This window comes from Muscardinus avellanarius (assembly GCF_963383645.1).
Source record: "Muscardinus avellanarius genome assembly, chromosome: X".
In the NCBI taxonomy this organism is placed as follows: Eukaryota; Metazoa; Chordata; class Mammalia; order Rodentia; family Gliridae; genus Muscardinus; species Muscardinus avellanarius.
In genome coordinates this window covers 51,444,701-51,465,390 of record NC_137792.1, presented here as the reverse complement: position 1 = coordinate 51,465,390, position 20,690 = coordinate 51,444,701, and the positions used below count along the sequence as shown (strand labels likewise).

At 47.4% G+C, this 20,690-nt stretch overlaps 1 protein-coding gene across 7 annotated transcripts in view; it reads left to right on the top strand.

The window, feature by feature from the left end:
* Positions 1 to 20,690, top strand: part of ATP2B3 (ATPase plasma membrane Ca2+ transporting 3) — a gene marked incomplete at both ends in the record, with an annotated part of 51,895 nt that overhangs the window by 10,355 nt on the left and 20,850 nt on the right. For 3 of the 7 annotated variants that reach the window (XM_080718485.1, XM_080718483.1, XM_080718481.1), the window contains 11 exons: positions 1,605 to 1,769; positions 2,364 to 2,578; positions 3,122 to 3,364; positions 3,873 to 4,114; positions 9,209 to 9,443; positions 12,673 to 12,852; positions 12,951 to 13,038; positions 13,499 to 13,605; positions 18,002 to 18,193; positions 19,701 to 19,914; positions 20,225 to 20,436. In XM_080718485.1, coding sequence (XP_080574611.1) covers positions 1,605 to 1,769; positions 2,364 to 2,578; positions 3,122 to 3,364; positions 3,873 to 4,114; positions 9,209 to 9,443; positions 12,673 to 12,852; positions 12,951 to 13,038; positions 13,499 to 13,605; positions 18,002 to 18,193; positions 19,701 to 19,914; positions 20,225 to 20,436 — 2,093 coding nt within the window. Of the gene's footprint in view, positions 1 to 52; positions 95 to 1,604; positions 1,770 to 2,363; positions 2,579 to 3,121; positions 3,365 to 3,872; positions 4,115 to 9,208; positions 9,444 to 12,672; positions 12,853 to 12,950; positions 13,039 to 13,498; positions 13,606 to 18,001; positions 18,194 to 19,700; positions 19,915 to 20,224; positions 20,437 to 20,690 lie in introns of all 7 variants that reach the window. The other 4 variants (XM_080718482.1, XM_080718480.1, XM_080718484.1 and 1 more) reach the window with 3 other exon arrangements.

Here is a 20,690-nt window from a genome sequence, read left to right as displayed (position 1 = left end):
GCCACATGGATGTTCTCAAGTCTCCGTGTCTGTCATTCCTCTTCCATTGTAGGCAAGCAGCAAGATGGGGCGATGGACAGTAGCCAGACCAGAGGTAACGTGCGCGCCTCACTGCTCAGGGAAGCCGAGGAGCCTGGGGGTGGGGGCCAAGGGTGGGGGTGGGGGAGGGGCCACCTACCACGGGGACAGGAGCAGCACCAAGACACCAGGTGAGTGGGCTCTGTGGTCCTATCCTGGCCAGAGAACAGAGGGGCACGCCTTGGGGCTACCCTGAGTCTCTTGTCCACAGACACTACTGGAAACCCAGGCCAACCACATAGAGGCTGGCTGGCCAACACCTAGGTCACTGGTATAGTGCTACATTGTCAGTGCCTGTGAGTGGGCACCCTGGGTCCACTTTGGCCAGAGGAGGAAACTGAGGGATGGAGAGGATGACTTTCCCAAAGCTCAGGATCCCAGTCCTGTGGGTTTCCCAGGTCAGCTCCTTTTTGGCTGAGCCCATGGGCCAGGACAACAGAGCAGCCATGTGAGGGGCAGAGCCCCAGCTCTCCTCTTGGCCCTAGTGTCTGGTGGGCTCTGACACTCCGTAGTCAGAAATGTGCCTAGGAAGAAGTGGCTGTACAGCAGGGGGTAGCCCCAGGAAGAGAGAAGATGTCAGGTAAAACCAGTAATCAGTTCTAGGTACCAGGAATGCAAAGGCGGTCCTGGTGTAGATTGGTCGACAGTTCTAAATACAGCATGGTGTGTGCTCACCCAGGAACTAAGACTGGTCAAACAAGCCAACTAGAGCTCAGAGGATAACTGGAGAGGGCATTTGGGGAAGGGTCATGAGGTGACACTAGGATACAAGGCTTGTCCCTGCAGCCATTGGGAGGAAGGAACTGTGGTGAGTGACTTCAGGCTGCTGGGTGGGGAGAGGGGATGCAAAGGTGATGGCTGTAGTGCTAAGAGCCCATTGCAAGGGGGACGCCCTGATTGCTGGGTCAAGTGAAGGAGACAAAATCACTCCAGGCAGTGCAGCTTGGCCACAGACCCCGGGCGGGTGTGAGGCAGGGAGGCAGATGGAGGGAAAGAAAAAGCTTGCCCACAGCATCCTAGGGAGCAGACCATTGGGAGGAGTCAGCCTGAGCAGGGAAGAGAGTGTACTAGGGTCCCTAAGCCTCCCAGAGGGGAGCAGGGAGGTGGCTGGGACACCAGCAAGCAGATGAATCAGCTTCAGGCTCTGGAACATTCCTTGGACCAAAGGCCTCTTCTCAGGTATTGAGATTTGGGACATTCCAGATCTGGCCACCCTGTCTGTGTGCCCAAGTTCCTTGTGCTTGTGTCTGTCCTCCCTTCCCGTGAGAGAAGCATCTCTCTGTCCTGCCTAGGAGAGTGCTGGAGCAGCCTGCCTCCCTCGGGAGGACCTGGGCTTAAGAGGCAAGAGGGAGGAAGTCACTAGGCTTCCTCTGCCATGTTAAGCTCAAACTTGTTTAAGAGAACCCCGTTGAATCCCATTTCCTCCTGTACGGGTGGCATGTATTTCCCTGTAATAGCCCCTCCCCCAGTGGCTTCTTTGCTCTGGCTGGGCCCTAATCTTGGCTCTGGGCTTCCTCTGTGTGCAGCTAAGAAGCAGGATGGGGCAGTGGCTATGGAAATGCAGCCCCTGAAGAGTGCCGAGGGTGGGGAGATGGAGGAGCGAGAGAAGAAGAAAGCCAACGTGCCCAAGAAGGAGAAGTCAGTGCTGCAGGGGAAGCTCACAAAACTGGCTGTACAGATCGGGAAAGCAGGTAGGGGCTGCCAGAGGCAGTGGGCCAGAAGCCACTGACCAGACCTGAGGGATACTGGACTCCTAGAGATAGAGCTGGGCCCTGCAGGGCCAAGAGGAAGGAATGTTGCAAGTGCTGTGGACCAGGCAGCCTGGCACTGCCCAATGAGCATGGATTCCAAATCCTCCCCAAGGCTCAGGCCATGTGCAGGTCTCCTCACCTGAGGCTCCAGGCTCTGCAGCCAATAGCCTTGAGGACCTGCTGGCTGGAAATCCAACTTCTAAGGGTGGGCTGAAATTGGCTGGTTCCCTTAACTATGCCACTCAATGCCAGGCACAGGGAATCTTCTCTCCTTCTCATACTACCCTAGGGGTCTTGAGCAAAGGCCATCCCAAGTCCCTGTACAGAAAGGCCCCATATCACCCAGCCAAGCCACCCAGAGCTGTTCATCCCAAATTAGAAACGAAATTAAAGAGCCCTTCCAAACGGCCCTGGCCTGGCTCATGTTGGCCACAGCCACAGTACCCCTTACCTCTTCTTCCCTCTTCCTTTCTTCCCTCCCCTTGGTGGCCCCTTCCTCTCCCACCTCCTGTGACCTCCGTCATGGCTGGGCAGGGCTGGTGATGTCCGCCATCACCGTCATCATACTGGTCCTCTACTTTGTGATCGAGACCTTTGTCGTGGAAGGCCGGGTTTGGCTGGCAGAGTGTACGCCTGTCTACGTGCAGTACTTTGTGAAGTTCTTCATCATCGGTGTCACTGTGTTGGTTGTGGCTGTCCCTGAGGGCCTGCCTCTTGCTGTCACCATCTCCTTGGCTTACTCTGTCAAGGTAATAATAATACTTGTAATTGATTCTTTTATACAGACCTGGAAATGAGAATGTGATACCTTGGACACAATCAGGACTGGAGAAGGTTGGGGATACCTCAGGGCAGGAGGGACTCAGAGGTGCCAGGAAGTGAGTGGGCGGTGAGATCAATGTCTTTGGCACTTGTTCCGGGACACAGGTGGGGGGGGCAGGAGGGCCAAGAAATAAGGGTACTGATGCTGCTTGCAGAGATAGGACAGGGAGGTAGAGGCCTTAGGACAGGCTTTAGGACACCAGGATATAGTGAGCAGAGTATGGGAAAGCCAGGGCCAGCAGGTGACCCAAGAGGGTGTTCTAGGCAGAGAGCTCTAGGGAGAATGGCTGCCTGGAGTCTGACTGCTACCCATTTGATGAGAGTCCTCATATCTTACAGGCCTGCTCCCTTGGTCCCCAACTGGCCATTAATGCCACTCATATACCATGTTTGTGTTGACCATCTCTACATCCCCTCACCCTGATAAGTAAATGACACAAACACCCCCACCCTGTCTGTGCCCTTTACAGAAAATGATGAAGGACAACAACCTGGTACGCCACCTGGACGCCTGTGAGACCATGGGCAACGCCACAGCCATCTGCTCAGACAAGACTGGCACGCTCACCACCAACCGCATGACCGTGGTCCAGTCCTACCTGGGAGACACCCACTACAAAGAGATTCCAGCCCCCAGTGCCCTGACCCCCAAGATCCTTGACCTCCTGGTCCATGCCATCTCCATCAACAGTGCCTACACCACCAAAATACTAGTGAGCTGGAGCAGGAGGGCTGGGGGCATGGCATGAGCTGTTTCAAGGGGCTCACTAGGCCCCTTAAGAACTTCTGAGGGGCTGAGGGCGCTTGCCTGGCATGCATGAGGCCCTGGGTTACATCCCCAGCATTGCAAAAAAAAAAAAACAGAAAGAAAGAAAGAAAAAGAAAAAAGAAAAAAGATAAAGAAAAAGAATATTTGAGCAGAGTCTTTGGGATGCTAGTCACTTTCCTTCCTGTCCCTGATGTGACAGGGTGCTCTGGCTACTGGGCAGGGCCTAAAGGTTCTAGATGCCCCTTCTAAGCCTGATGAATGGTGGAACAGCTGCCCACAGGGGTAACTTTGCAGCAAGAGCATGGCCATCCAGTCTGTAACAGGGCCTTCCTCTGCCCCCTGCTGCCACACCCTAGCAACACAGCAGCCACACCAGGCAGGAGCCAGGACCCAGGGGAAGCATGGAGGGTGCCCTTGGCCTGGGTGCCATGCTCGCTCTCCTCGCCCTGCAGCCTCCTGAGAAGGAAGGCGCTCTCCCGCGCCAAGTGGGCAATAAGACAGAGTGCGCTCTGCTCGGCTTCGTCCTGGACCTAAAGCGGGACTTCCAGCCTGTGCGGGAGCAGATTCCAGAAGATAAGCTTTACAAAGTGTACACCTTCAACTCAGTCCGCAAGTCCATGAGCACAGTCATCCGCATGCCCGAAGGCGGATTCCGCCTCTTCAGCAAGGGGGCCTCGGAGATCCTGCTCAAAAAGTGAGTGGGCGACAGGAAAGAGCCAGGGGTCCGGGAACTGGGAGCTTAGTGAAAGGATATGTGTGAGATTTTTTTGTTTTATTTTTGTGGTAAAGTATACCTAACATAAAACTGACCATTTAAACCACTTTAAAGTTTGTAATTCAGTGGCAGTAAGTATTTCACAATGGCATGCAACCATTACTATTGAGTTCCAAAATGTTTTCATCACCACAAAAATAAATCCTAGATGGATTAAGCAGTTACTCCCCATCGCCCACCTCCAGCTGTGGCAGCCACTGATCTGCTTTCTGTCTCTATGGATTTGCCTATTCTGTACATTTCTTATAAATGGAATCATGCAGCCAGGCATGGTGGCACATGCCTATAATCCCAGCTACTCAGAAGACTAAGACGGAAGGATCATAAGTTCAAGGTCACCTTGGGCAATCTAGTGAGACCTTGTCTCAAAAAAATAAAAAGGGCTGTGTTTGTAGCTCAGTGGTAGAGCACCCCTGAGTTCAATACCCAGGGCTTTAAAAAAAAGGAATCCTAATCCTGTACTAAGAATAATGCCCTCAAAATTCAATCATATATTAAACTCTTCTCTTTTGATAATTGAATAATATCCCATTATGTGTTTAAGACCACATTTTGTTTACCCATTCATCTAATTTTTTTACCCATTCATCTATTGATAGACACTAAGGCTGTTTTCACCTTTTGGTTATTGTGAATAATGCTGCTAAGAACAATCTTCTACAAGTTCATGCTTGAATACATGGTTTAAATTCCTTTGGGTATATACATATATCTAAATATACAGTATTATGTACAGATTATATATATATATAATGCATATATATATTATAGTAACTTTGGAGATATATATATATATATATATATATATATATATATATATATATCTCCAAAGTTACTATAACAAACACCAGAGATAAATCAACTTATAAAGAGAAAAGTGTTATTTTGGTTCACAGATTTAGAGGTTTCAGCCCATGGTTAGTTGGCTCCATTGTCTTTGGACTTTTAGAGAGAAATTCATCATGGCAGGTATGGGTGGTGAAGCAAAAACCACTCATTTCATGGCTGGGATGATAAGGAGAAAGAGGAAGAAGCTACAGTCCCAAAATTCCCCTCAAGGCCCACCCCAGTGACCTAAAATTTCCCTACTAGGCCCCACTTCTTAAAGTTTTCACCACCTCCCAATAGTACCAAGCCCTTAATACATAGGCCTTTGGGGACAGTACAGACCCAAACTATAGCATCTGTCCCCTTGCCCTCAAAGGTTCATGTCTATCTTACAATGTGAAAGGCATTCATTCTCCAAGGTCCCCAAAATCTTAATTATCCCAGCATTGCTCAAAAGTCCAAGTCCAAAATCTCCTCTGAGACTCATGACAAACTCTTAGCTGAGATCTCCTATAAGAAGAAAAAAAAAAGAAAGTTACATACTTCCAGGATACAATGATACAGGATAAACATTCTCGTTTCAACATGGAGAAGGGGATAGGAAAATAATAAGGAAGAATCAGATGAAAGCGAGACTAAAGCCCAGGGAAGCAAACATTAAATCCTAAAGTTCAAGGTCTGGCACTGAGGGCATACCATGGTGGGATGGGGGGGGCATGTAAGAGCTTGGCAACCCCACCCCTATGACTTTGTCGTTTACAGCCCACATGGCCTCTCTCCTGAGCTGGCTCTTCTAGCTTCCTTCAGTAGGCACTCCATGTTCCTGGCATCTCTAACTTCCTGGAGTCCCCACTGCATTTTTGGCTTCACTCTCACTGCTGCACACATTGCCCCATCAGGGGCTGTTTGCAGGGACTCTCAACTCTTCCACATACTACCTAGCCTCCCAGACTTTCCTTTGAAATCTTTGTGGAAGCTTCCATGACCCATAACTCTTACATTCTGCATGCCTGCCAAACCAGCATCATGTGGATGATACTGAGGTCTCTGTCACCTGGCTACTTGAACCATGGCTGCAGTTGCCCCTGAGTGCCTTGCTGGTGAACATGGAGAAACAAACCCCAGAGAAATTATTCCTTAGGTATTTGGGGGTGTGCATGGTACCCTGGGGCTCTCTTCTAAAAAGATTCTGCTCTGGAAAGTCTTTGAAACTAATTTGAATTTCTACATCTCTGAGCCTGTGATGGCTGTAGCCTCCACTTTCTGAGGTTCCCTCTAGGCATCCTTCCCATTGTCCCAATACAAAGTGCTTGGCTCCTTTTTAGCAGCACTAGCAATCACAGCTGTACCCCCTTTGGCCAGAACTTTACACGCACTTCTTTTCTGGCCAAACTGCAAGTTTTCCAAGTCCTTCCACTCTTCCTTTTTGCTCCCAATTCTCACAATAAATTTGTATAAAAGCAGCCATTAGTGCCCATGCCATAGACTGAATGCTGTACTTCTCTGAAACTTTCCCTGTCAGATAAACTAGTCCATCACCTTTAAACTCAGCCTTCCACAAAGTCTCAGGGCATAAAAAAATGCATCCGAGTTCTTTGCCACAGTGTAAAAAGGGTGGCCTCTGGTCTCATTTCCAACAGAATCCTCATTTTCATCTGAAACCTCATTATCATTTGCTGTCTGCCTTCTTATCAACATTCTCGTCTTCTGTGTCCCCACCAGAATCATCTGTTATGCTCTGCTTACATCACTAGACTTTCTAGCCTGCTCCTCCAAACTTTTCCAAAGTCCTTCTGCAATCCAATTCCAAAGATTCTTCTATATCCTCAGGTATAATCACAGTAAATGACCCACTTCTTTTTTAAATTTTTTATTGGTGCATTATATTAATGACCCACTTCTTGGTACCAGTTTTCTAGACGTTTCTCAATCTAGTCAGACTGACCTTAAATTATCATTTATACAGTAAGATTGCTGGATCATATGGTAATTCTATGTTCACCTTGTTTTACAAAATTACTGTACCATTTTATATTCCTTCCATCAATGTAGGATTCTAACTTCATCCTTACCAATACTTATTTTTATGTTTAAGATTATTATTATTATTATTATTATTATTATTATTTATTATTATACCATCCTAGCTGGTATGAACTGGTATCTCCTGGTGGTTTTGATTTGCATTTCCCCAAGGACTAATGATGTTGAGCATTTTTTTCACATATTTAGTGACCATTTGGGGTCTTCTTTGGAGAGATGTCTGTTGAAGTCCTTTGCTCATTTTAGAGTTGAGTTATTTGTCTTTGTTATGTTTTAAGAGTTTCTTAAATGTTCGGGACACTAGATTTTCATCTGATATATGATTTGTTAATATTTTCTCCCATTATGTGGGGTTTTTTCACTTTTTTGTGGAACTGGGAGTTGAACCCAGGGACATTCTACTTCCAAGCTTCCAAGCTACACCCTCAGCCCTATTTTTTATTCTTTATTTTGAAACAGGGTCTCACTAAATTGCAGATAGCCTCACTAAGTAGCTGAGGCTGGCCATGAACCTGTGATCTGACGATCCTCCTGTCTCAGCCTCCCAAGTATGGAGATTACAAGTGTGCGCCACCATGCCCGGGTGTTTTTTTTTCACTCTTGACAGTGACCCTAAATGCCTAAATGTTTTAAGATTATGATGAAGTTCAATCTATTTTTGCTGTTTTTGTGTATATGGGGTTTCTTTTAGAGGTGATGAAAATGTCCTAAAGTTGACTGGGATGATGCTTGTACCTATCTGTGAATATCCTAAAAGCCATTGAACTGTACACTTTAAGTGAGTGAATTTGTGGTATGTAAACTATATCTGAATAAAGCTGTTAAAAACTGAAGAGAGGGAGCACACAGCCTTGCCCCTGAGCACCCCTGTGCCCCCCTCAACCTTTCTCAGCCTACACACTTCCCTTTGGCCTTGGCCTTTCTCTTTTCCCCATTCCCTCTGCCCCACCCACCTGGCTCCTCCCATACCTCCCCTGTGAGCCTTAGGAAGAGCCTTCAACAGGATGCCCAGGGTTCCCTGTGCTCCCAGACTCAGCCTGCTCCCTACTTTCAGCAATACTGATCACCAGGTGAGGTCCCGCCTGGCTACCCCATACAGAACACTCTCCCTCCAGACAGCCCAAGCAAAGCCACTAATAACATGGGAGAAAGCCACCTCCTCCCCGTAGCTGCCCCTGCTGGGTTGGGAGTGGAGGCTGGGCTTGGCCTCCTCAGCTCTTTTTCTGATCTTCTCCTTTGGTGGACACTGTGGCTACAGGGACACTATGACTAAAAATACTCCTCACTGGTCACATGAAAATGAGTAAGTTATAGCTCCCTGCCTCCATTTCCCTTCATAACAGGGAGGTAGCAGGAATATTGATCTCCTGGGGTGTTATGAGAAAGACATGAGTGAATCCATGTTCCCAGGAAGACATTAGCCCATGGCAACTTTCATTGTCGTTTCCTTCTGTTCTTAAAACCAGTTCCTGCTTCACTAGTCTTCTGTGGTGCCTCCTACCTTAGGCTTCATAATTTTTCCCATCACACCTGCCTCTGTGCTTGAATCCTCCCAGTCATGCCTCTTATGAGAAGCTCCTGGGGTCATCAGAGCTTGGACTGAGAATTTTGCTACCTTATCTTGTCCCCACTTCATGGTAACATCTGATTGTTGGTGGCATTTGGTCTCTGCTAAGGTCCCACAACCTTGCCTGTCCATAGGACAGCTGCCATGAGCCTTGAGCTCCCATTTCCACCTGGATCTCTTAGCTGCCCAGAGCATATGAATGTCCAGGGGTTGCTGTAACAGATCACCCCAAATCTGGTGGCTTGAAACAATAGAAATTTATCATCTCATAGTTCTGGAGAAAAGAAGTCCAAAGTCAAAGTGCAGGTTAGGCTAGGCTTCTTCTGAAAGCTGTAGGGGAGGATTCTTGACTGCCTTTCCCAGATTAAGACAGTAGCTACAATCCCTGGTGTTTCTTGGCTTGCGCATTGCTCCACTTTCTGCCTCTATTGTCACATGACTCCCTCTCCTGTCTCTGTGGCCTCCGCTTTCTTTATAAAAACATCAGTCATCAGCTCAGGACCCACACTAACCCAGCATGACCAATCCTGTTTCCCTGTCTCCAACTCACCTCCATGCCTGTCCCCCTGCCACAGGTGCTCCAACATCTTAAATAGCAATGGTGAACTCCGAAGCTTTCGTCCTCGAGACCGGGATGATATGGTGAAGAAGATCATTGAGCCCATGGCTTGTGATGGCCTCCGCACCATCTGCATTGCCTACAGAGACTTCTCTGCAGCCCAGGAACCCGACTGGGACAACGAGAATGAGGTGGTGGGTGACCTCACCTGCATAGCTGTCGTGGGCATCGAGGACCCTGTGCGGCCTGAGGTAACCACCCCCTCTCTGAAAGCTGCCCTGGGCTTGAGCTTGTCCTGTGGGTGGAGGGGCTGCCTTTTCCTACATCCTGCCTCCACAGTATAGGCTTAGAATGCAACCATGAGTGGAAAAAAGCCACTTTCTCCCAGCCAGCATGCCTCTTCCTGCCACTGTTACAGCTGCCTGAATCCAGAAAGACTGGGGACTTACTTGGTCTATGGCAGACTTTGGGTCCTCCTGGGGGTCTGGCCAGATCGTCCTCTCCTCACTTGAATCCCTTCCTGGGAGCTCTTGCCCTTGACCCACATAGACATTTTTCAGTGCCCACTGGAGGCCTCCTCCTGCTTGGCCCCTGGGCAAGGTTTAGGCTCTACCTTCTACCAGAGGAAAGGGTGACAGTGAGATCCCTAATACCCACATGATCAATGCACCGAAGGGGGTGGTGAAGGGCAGGTAAGGAACAGTCCAGGGGTGACTGCGTTGGGAAGTCTGAGGGATGCTAGTACGGGTGACAGTGTAGGTGCTTCTCAGAACTCAAGGGTTTATTTAGTTGGCTCCAAATGAGACTCAGGACATCCATGTGGAAATGCCAAGCAGGCAGGTGGCTATAGGAGTGGAGAGCTCAGAGCAAAGGTCCTGGCTGGAGAGAAGTTCTAAAAGCATCTATATGTGGGTGATGTCACCAGGGCAGTATGCAGCTGCCACAGAGGCCATACAGGGAGAGGAAGCTGAAGGGAGCACAGAATTAAGGAGGGTTGGTTTGTCCAGCCATGACCTCGACAGTTGGAGATTACTAGAGACCTTGACCTAAAAAGATTCCATGGGGTGGCTATGGTTTTTGGATATTTAAAGAGAGGATATCCTGGAGAGATGCAGGATCTGGAAGCCCCCTCCCCTTCACAGACACTCTCCATTGGTACTATCTCGTGTCAGAGCCTGAAAACACCTATTTGTAAGAGCTACCTGGCTGGGGGTAGGGGTGAGGTGACAGAGAAGGAGAAGCTTCATACATTTGACCATATACCAAAGACACTTGATTTAGAGGACAATGCATAGTGGCCAGGGGTTCTTGTGACTGAAGTAGCCCTGTAGTCTAAGGAGAACCTTGGTACTAAGCCTGGCCAGGGAGAAACATGGATGCATGGGAAGAAAACTGCACCAAGCAGAGGAGGTCCAGTGAAGGCTGGAAGTGGAGTAGCCCCCAGGGCCAGTTATGGAACACTTCTTTTTCTAAGTTTTCATCTCAGCAAATGTCAAATCTAAGCAAGTCACAATAAGGATAAAATGAAGACCCAAGTTTGGTGGGTGCTACCACAGGGTTGGAGTTAAGGGCGGGAAGAGGCCACACCAGGCTCCATGACAGCAGAGAGGAAAACAGAGACAATTTGGGGGGGGGGGCTTGAAAGTGGCCAAGAGAGAGTCCAGGTGGTAGAGCACAGTGATGAGGACAAAGTGAAAAGACCAGGAAGACCCCCTGGGGAGGGGAGCACAGAGGGCCCAGTGGATTCCTCATGCCAACGTCAGGTGGGAAGGAGCATGGGCCTCAGGTTGACCTGCTGTGGCATGGATGCAGCCAGAGGATAGTCCAAGGGTCTGTGCCCACAGGAAGCCTAGACCCAGATAGTATTAATACCTGAGAGGGGCCTGGCACCTCAGACACCCACTGGTATGGGGCTGAGCAGGAGAAGGTAGCCCTATAAAGGGGGCCTTCCTGCTATCAGGCTGGAAGGCTGAGAGCCAAAAGACTGCCTGGGTGCAGAGAAGGGGTCAGAGTGCTGCACCCAGACTGAGGACTTGCATCTACTGCTTCTCAGGCTTGTCACAGCCACTTGAAGGCAGCAGAGGGGAAGCTCCCAGAAGCTTCAGGACAGGAGCTCGCCCACTCCCTCACTTGAAGGGGTGTTGTCTCCTTGTAGCATATGGCCTTATTCAGACTCCAAGATCCTCAAAGAGCAGAAAGTATACCTGAGGCTCAGATTAAGGAGACACATTTTGAAGGGGTACAGGGTACAAGCTTCCTCCCTGAAGCTGGACTCTTCCCAGGACTTGTCCTTACTGGTCATTTCTTAGGCCATTTGCTTCAGGGATCATCAGATCTCTCTGTCACAGCCTGAAATGGAGGCCCTTTCTTCCTCTCTGCCTGTTCCCAAACTTCCTTGGGGCACATCTAGGACACCTGCACATTTTTATACTCTCTCTGGGTTCAGTGACAGTCCCCAGGGTCTCTGTGTTTAACCTATCAGTACTCACAGAAGCCCCTGCACATGAGCAGGCTTAGGGTTGACCACCCTATCCAGTTCCTCAGCTCTGAAAGGCTCCTCCTTTCTCTCCACCCTCCCCTCCCCTCCATGCATCTGCTTCCCTCCCTGCCGCACTCTCAGGGCCTGAAGAGCTACATACGTCATTGTTTGGGAATGGTCCTTTCTATCCTCCCATCACTGGGATGATGCCATGACCTCCACAGGCTGGCCTCCTGGCTTCCCACTCTCAGTCCCAGTTGGTCTATTTTGTACTCACACTAGGGATTTCTTTCTCACTCCCTTATTCCAGAATCTAAAAAATATTTGGAAATAAGATGCATGTTATATAACTGAGCAATATTTTACCTCTCCTAGCAAGTAGATAGGTAAAACTTATAGCTCTAATAAAAAAGATGGATTTCTTAGAAAAGTGTCCTGGGTTTTGCACTGCGAAATAGAATGAATGAGAGAGGAACCCAGAGCTCAGCCCTTGGGAAACCATCAGGGTGGCCAGGGTTGGGAGGTTTCATTTTTCTTTAGTGTCAACACAGCCACCCTACCAGGCTGCTTGGTGACCAGACTGGTCCTGCTTAGTAACTCTAGGACTCAGTTTAGCATCTGGAAAGTGAGGTTGGCAGAGCTGGGTGATTTCTGTGGCCATCCAGGTAACCTTTCCAAAGGTGAATCTGATGGTGTTACTGCATAGCATGAAACTAGTGGTTTCTTCTAGCCCTTTTTGTGCTGCTAGGGCCTGGGTCTGAATGGTCGCTCACCCCTGGGGGAAAGGAAGCACTGCAGGAGGTGGGCTGAGGGATTAAGGGAGGCTCTTGCCCACCACAGACCATTTTCTGCACCTCCTCTGGGTCCACCCTCCACATAGATCTCCTACTGTCTCTTCAGGTTTACCTTGGGTCCTGCAGATCTGAATGTTTGAAAGGACACAGCCTGGACACAAAATGTTTTGCCTTCCTGGCGCTGTCTACTTCTCTGGTCTCTTCCAGGTCCCTGAAGCTATTCGCAAATGCCAGCGTGCTGGCATCACAGTCCGCATGGTGACCGGAGACAACATCAACACAGCTCGGGCCATCGCGGCCAAGTGTGGCATCATCCAGCCAGGGGAGGACTTCCTGTGCCTGGAGGGGAAGGAGTTCAACCGGAGGATCCGCAATGAGAAAGGCGAGGTAGCTCCCTGCCACCTCGATCCGCTGCTTCCTTGGCCCCCTCCCCAACCCTCCCCCCACCCCATCTGAGCTCTGCAGCATCCATGTACTTCCCCCAGATAGAACAGGAGCGGCTGGACAAGGTGTGGCCCAAGCTGAGGGTGCTCGCCCGGTCATCTCCCACCGACAAGCACACTCTGGTCAAAGGTAAAGGAGCTCACTTGGCCTCTCCCCCTGGGGTCCTCCAGCACCCTGCATGCTGTATCATCTCCTGGGCATCCTAATCCCATTCCCCAAAGGGTCTCCGAGGTCTGTCTAGAAAGCCCAGATCCTCGGCTTCAGATTCGTTTCTTCTAGAGACCAGTGAAAAGAAAATGATCATTGGAACAGACTGGGGAACTGAAGCCCAAGAGAGGGAGAGATGTATGCAAGTCACACAATGCTGGGCCCCTTCCTTCTACCAAATCTCACCACCCTGTATTACTGAGGGATGGGCCAGGGTGGGAGGAGCAGGACAGGGCTGTCCAATTAAGGCCTGGGGATTTGATCCCACAGTTGACTGGTCCAACAGTTGACTGGGAGCTTCCTTGACTGGGCCACTCAGGGCTGCAGTACCTCACATCTGTCAGATGGCACTAGCCTTGCCTTGCCCCATTCTGTGTTCCAGGGATTATCGACAGCACCACTGGTGAGCAGAGACAGGTGGTGGCCGTGACTGGGGATGGCACCAACGATGGGCCAGCCCTCAAGAAGGCAGATGTGGGTTTTGCCATGGTAAGCCACCCAGTGCCAGGTCAGCTCACCACAGCAGAAGGGACCTTGTGTCTCACAGATATTACCTTTATACTAGAAAGTCAAAACCCAATGTTAGGAGGATAAAACAATGTTAGGGCTGGTTGTAGAGTGCTAGACAGTCCTCTCACATCCTAACACTTGGGTCTGTATGGGCTCTTTCCATTAAGGGACACACATGAGATTTGTTTAAAGACATTTGACCTGAGGTGACAGTGTTCCTGCCTGCCGTTGCCCACATCCAGGCCACTCTAAGTGAACTCCTGGGCCCAAATGTGACCAGCAAAGTCCCAGTGCTTTCTTCCTTTGTGCTTCTTTCTTGTTGCTCATAAAGAGCTAGTTCTGCCAGATGCTGCCCACAAGGCTGGCCCTGACTCCACAGGGAGCTGGGCTTGGCCATTAAGCCTGGTGATCCTTATCCCCACCCTAACAGAAAGGAGTGTCCTTCTCTCAGCCCATATTCATTGCAGCCCACTGGGGACTCAGTCCATCCTTCCTGACCTCTGCAACCTAAAGGGCAGAACAGGCTGAGCTTCCCATGAGCAACAGTCACAGGGACAGATCTGGAATGGTGGGGCGAGGGGGCTGGGCAGCTTTGCAGGGCTGTAGCTGCATCTGCATTTCTGTATCAGGGCAGCAAGAATCCACTGTGTGGGCCAGTGGATGGGCTCCTGGCACTGCCAAAGGTATCCCATCTGGAACTCCCAGGGCCAGCTTTTTTAGAGAGCTAAGAACAGAAAGAACTGCGTATAGTGGCTCATGCCTGCAGTCCCAGTGCTTGGGAGGCTGAGACCAGAGAATTTCAAGTTGGAGGGTAGCCTGGGCAACTTAGTGAAACCCTGTCTCAAAATAATAAAAACTGCTGGGGGTTTTGATTTGTATCTCTCTGATTGCTAATAATGCTGAGCTTTTTTTCATGCATTTATTGGCCATTTGTTTTCTTAGTGCTGAGTTTATTGAGTTCTCTGTATAGTCTAAATATTAGTCCTCTATTGGAGGAATAGATGGAAAAAATGTTCTCCCATTCTGTTGGCTCTCGGTTGAGGTTCTTGACAGTTTCCTTTGCTGAACAGAAGCTCTTCAGTTTCATGCAATCCCACGTATTGATTCACCTTTTAGTTTGTTGTGCCTTTGGAGTCTTGTTGAGAAAGTTTTTATCTGTGCCTATGTGTTACAGTGTTGGACCTATGTCCTCTTCAAGGAGCCTTAAGGTCTCTGGTCTAATTTCTAAGTCTTTGATCCATCTTGAATTTACTCTTGTGCAGGGTGAGAAAGTGAGATTAATTTCCAGTTTTCTGCATATGGTTAACCAACTTTACCAACACCATTTTTTGAACAGGCTATCTTTCTTCCAGTGTATGTTTTTGGCCCCTTTGTCAAAAATCAATCGGCTGTAAGTGTGTGGATTTGTTTCTGAGTCTTCTATTCTGCTCCATTGGTCTATGCATCTGTTTTTGTACCAGTACTCTGCTGTTTTTATTACTATGGTTTGTAGTATAGTTTAAAGTCAAGTATTATGATTCCTCCTGCATGGTTTTTGTTGCTGAGAACTACTTTGGCTATTCTGGATTTGTTGTTGTTGTTGTTCCAAATGAATTTAAGGACTGATTTTTCTATGTCTATGAGGAATGATCTTGGTAATTTAATGGGCATTGCATTGAATCTGTAGATCATTTTTGGAAGTATGACCATTTTGATGATATTTATTTTGCCCAGCCATGAACATGGAAGATCTTTCCTCTAAGGTCTTTGATTTCTTTCTTTCTTTCTTTCTTTCTTTCTTTCTTTCTTTCTTTCTTTTTTTTTTTTTTTTTTGGTGGTACTGGGGTTCCTGGAAGCACTTCTACCTCCGGGCTACACTCCCAGACCTATTTTTACATTTTTATTTAGAAACAGGGTCTCCTAAGCTAGCACGCGTGGCTGGCTTCGAACCTGCGTGATCCTCCTATCTCTGCCTCCCAAGCACAGGGATTACAAGCGTGTGCCACCATGCCCAGCATTTCTTTTTTTAATGTTTTATAATTTTCTTTGTAGAGGTCTTTTACCTCCTTGGTTAAGTTTATTCCTAAGTATTTTATTTTTTGTGGGAAGTGTTTTCTGGATGTTTTGAGTGGAAGTGTTTTCTTTTTAGGTGGATTTATGGTTGGTGTACAGAAAAGCTTCTAATTTTTTAAAGATTGATATTGTATCCAGACACTTTGCTGAATTTGTTGATCAATTCTATAAAACCTTTTGGTTGAGTTTGTCTAAGTATAGTATCATGTCATCTGCAAATAGTGAAAGTTTGAGTTCTTCTTTTCCTAATTGTACTCCTTTGATTTCCTTTTCTTGCCTTATTGCTCTGGCTAGAGTCTCTAGTATTATATTGAAGAGAAGTGGTGATAATGAACATCCTTGTCTTATTCCTGATTTTAGGAGAAATTCTCAAAGTTTTTCCCCATTTAATATGATGTTGGCTGTGGGCTTACTGTAGATTACCTTTATGATGTTGAGGTATGTTCCTTCTATTCCGATTCTCTGCAGTGCTTTTAGCATAAATGGGTATTGGATTTTATCAAATGCTTTTCAGTGTCTATTTAAATGATCACGTGATTTTGTCTTTAGTTCCATTTATATGATGAATTACATGGATTGATTTTCGTATGATGAACTAGCCTTGCATCCCTGGTATGAAGCCTACTTGGTCATGGTGTATGATTTTCTTGATATGGTTTTGAATGCATGTTGCTAATATTTTGTTTAGCAGTTTTGCATCCAAGTTAATCAAAGATATAGGCCTGTAGTTTTCCTTCCTTAAACTGTCTTTATTTTGTTTTGGTATTAATATGATGTTGGCTTCCTAGAATGTATTTGGGAGAATCCCATTTTTTTTCTATTTCACGAAATATATTGAGGAGTATTGGGATTAGCTCTTCTATAAAGGTTTTATAAAATTCACTTGGGAAACCATCTGGTCCTGGGCTTTTCTTTGATGGTAAGCTATTTATTGCTGTTTCAATCTCTGATTGTTATTGGTTGGTTTAAATTTTCTATATCTTCTTGAATCAGTTTAGGAAGGTTGTATTTATCTAGAAAGTTGTCAGTTTCCTCCAGATTTTCCCTTTTTTTTTGGAGTATAGTTTTTCAAAGTAGTTTCTGATGATCCTCTGGATTTCTACATTGTTAGTAGTGATATCTCCTTTTTCAACTCTTATCTTCATAATTTGGGTGGATTCTCTATTTTTTTAGTTAGGTTGACTAGTGGTTTATCTATCTTGTTAATTTTTTCGAGAAACCAGCTTTTGGTTTTGTTGATTTTCTGTATTGATTTTTATTCACCTAAATCCAACCAGAATGACAATCATTCAAAACACAAACAACAACAAATGCTGGTGAGGATTTGGAGAATTGGAAACTCTAATACATTGTTGGTAGAATTGCAAATTCGTGCAACCACTTTGGAAAACAGTTTGGAGGATCCTCAGAAGAATGGGAACTAACTTACATATGATCCAGCAATACCACTTCTGGGTATCTACCCAAAAGAAAGGAAACCAAATTACCAAACTAATGCATGTTGATCTATGTTCATAACTGCACAATTCACCATTGCAAAACTATCGAACCAGCCAAGATGTCCATCAACAGATGAATGGTTTAAAAAACTATGGGATATGTACACAATGGAATTTTACTCAGCCATAAAGAAAAACACAATTACATAATTTACAGGGAACTGGATGGAAGTGGAGGACATTATGCTAAGTGAGATTAGTCAGTCACAAAAAAAATTTAAAAATCGGATGCTTTCCTTAATATGTGAAAGCTATGGAGAAATTGGTCTAGATGAAGGATATTCTACAGATGAGCAAATAAGGCAACCTGAGGAGATGGGAGGGGAGAAGAGGGAAATCCTCTAATGTGCATGATGTACTTTAACAAACATATCACAGTCAATCACTAAGCCAATCATGAGAAGGAGGGAGGGGGAGGGAATGGGGCAGGAATTAGGTAAGGGCTAACTGGGTGATGTGTGCATGTATGTCTCCACCATCTTGTATCCCAATATTTTAAAAAGCTGGGGGTAAAGTTCAGTGGTAGAGCATCCCTGGGTTCAATTCCCACTACCACCACAAAAAAGAAAAAACAGACAGAAATCTGGGTGGTCACATCATCAGCACCCTGTATTTAAAAGCAAAGCCCCTGCTTTGTGACATGCAATAACTTGCTGTTCATAATACAAGACCATATTGAATAAAAATGGGCGCTGTTCCCAGCTGGGAGGCCTCATTTGGGAAAGAAAGGCAGAAAACCAGCCCAAACACCCTGTTATGACCAAGGGAGGCTGAGGAAGCAGCCCCACAGATGTTGTGGTTGTGTTTGTACACTCCCCACTCAGGGCATCGCAGGGACTGATGTGGCCAAGGAGGCCTCTGATATCATCCTGACTGATGACAACTTCACCAGCATCGTCAAGGCAGTCATGTGGGGCCGCAACGTCTATGACAGCATCTCCAAGTTTCTACAGTTCCAGCTGACTGTCAATGTGGTAGCCGTGATCGTGGCCTTCACAGGCGCTTGCATCACTCAGGTGGGCTTCGGGGACTATCTGTCCCTCCTTTGGGAGGCAGCTGGATTCTGAGTGCAGTGGCTCAGGCTGAAGAGCTGGGGCCTACAGGCCTGGTTGAGAGCAAGTGTTTCTCTTTGCTTCAGATTCTCTTGATCAAAATCAAAATCACATACCAAAATATTTTCCAAATAATTCAGTGAGCTTTTTAGTATCTTTACAGTGTTGTGCAACCATTACCTCTAGTTTCAGAACATGTTCATTTTTCCCAAAGGAAACCCAGAATTCATCAACAGTCATTCCCCATCTCTCTTTCCCTGCCCCTGGCAACCACCAGTCTGCTTTCTGTCTCTATGGATTTGCCTATTTTAGATATTTCATATCAATGGAATAGGATAATTTGTGGCTTTTTTGTGTCTAACATCTCATGTTTTCAGTTTTCAGGATTCATCCATGTTGTAACTTGGGTCAGTACTTCATTCCTTTTTATGGCTACCAAATACTCCATTGTATATGTTTGTCATTCATTGGCTGATGGACCTTTAAGTCATTTCTATTTTTTGGCCATCATGACCAGTGCTGCTAAGGAATATTCTCATAAATATTTCTATTTAGACAGAAGTTTTCCATTCTCCTGGGTCTAGACTAGGCACAGAATGGTGGGTCACATGGGAAAGCTAGGTTTTTCCTTGGTGAAAGCTCTTCTCCTTTCTCAGTAGTTCCTTTCTGCCCATTGGTGAGAGTCCTGAATTTATTTTTCCCCCATGAGAGATGGTGAAGTTTGTTTGTCAATAGGTAGTTTATTTGCTAACCTAACTTAATCCTTTCAAATGTTTTTTAAATTGGGATCTAATTCACATGAACCTCACAATACCATTTAATATGTACAATTCGGTGATTTTTCGTACATTTACAATGTTGTACAACCATCACAACTACTCCCAGAACATTCTCATCACCCCAAAAGTTAACCCCGCACTCATTAGTAGAAACTCCTCATTCCCCTCCCCTAGATCCTGGCACCCCTCATCTTCTCAATCTATGGAAGTGTCAGTTCTGGAAATGGCATATGAACAGAATCATATGAGTCATGGCCTCATGCATCAGGCTTCTGGGAGACCATTTTTAAAGAACAGTTGAGAGGCTAAGGAGCAAGCAGGTCAGGTCCAGAGTTCTGGCTTCTTCCTGCCCCATGCAGGTGGGAGACAAGGCAAGCAGCCTTGGAGACTGTGGTCTACAGAGGCAGCCCCCTGTCATTGGGCTGTTTTATAGGCTGTGGTAACTAGCTGGGGCTTCTGGCCTCCTGCTAAGGATTTGATCTATACCTTCTAGATCACTGACAACAAGCATGAAAAGGGAAATAAAGGAATCCCGGGAAGGGAGATGTTATGTGTTGATGGGAATGAAACTTCAATGGCATCAACCCCAAACTGAGTTTCTTCCCAGGAGCTGTGGGTCTTTCCAACCCAGGCCTTCCCCATATGGGCTCAGGTGACCAGCCCATGGAAGGGTGACTTCCCCTTTTCCACAGGACTCTCCTCTCAAAGCCGTGCAGATGTTGTGGGTGAACTTGATCATGGATACATTTGCCTCCCTGGCCCTGGCAACGGAGCCTCCCACTGAGTCACTGCTGCTGCGGAAGCCGTATGGCCGGGACAAGCCCCTCATCTCTCGCACCATGATGAAGAACATCCTGGGTCATGCTGTGTACCAGCTCACCATCATCTTCACCCTGCTGTTCGTCGGTAGGTCGGCCCCAGAGCACACACACCACAGACAGTAGGTTGCAAGGCCTTCAGGACACTGTTGCCATCCCCTAGCGCTCAGGTCGTGTCCAGTACACACCATCTGTGTCCCTGCCCCAGCACAGGGTGGGTCACAACAGCTCTGGACTGAATGACAAAACAGGGAAATGAACAGGCCTGGTCCCCACCTCCCTATCACCCCTCATCGAGCACACCCTGCCGGGCATCCAGGGATTGTGTGGTGAAGAACAGTGGCCACCGATATGGGGAGCCCCTACCTCCTCAGCCTCTGCCTCTCTCCTCCGTCCAGGGGAGCTCTTCTTTGACATTGACAGTGGGAGGAATGCGCCCCTGCACTCACCACCCTCGGAGCACTACACCATCATCTTCAACACCTTCGTCATGATGCAGCTCTTCAATGAGATCAATGCCCGCAAGATCCACGGTGAGCGCAATGTCTTCGACGGCATCTTCGGCAACCCCATCTTCTGCACCATCGTCCTAGGCACCTTCGGAATCCAGGTAGGAGTGAGGACACAGGGCTTCAAGGCTGCAGGTCTCCCCTAGTACTGGCCTCCCTACCTCATTTCACAGAGCCAGGCCTACCCCTCTTCATTGTCCTATAACCTGTGCCCAGGCCATGCCGCAGAGCCAGGATGCATCTTCCAAACATCACCGGGCCACCTGGCTTAGAGCGCTGCCTTCCAGAGTGGTTCAGTGGGCCTTCATCAGAACTGACACCTCTCAGAGTTGCCAGAAATCGCCCTCCCTGGCTC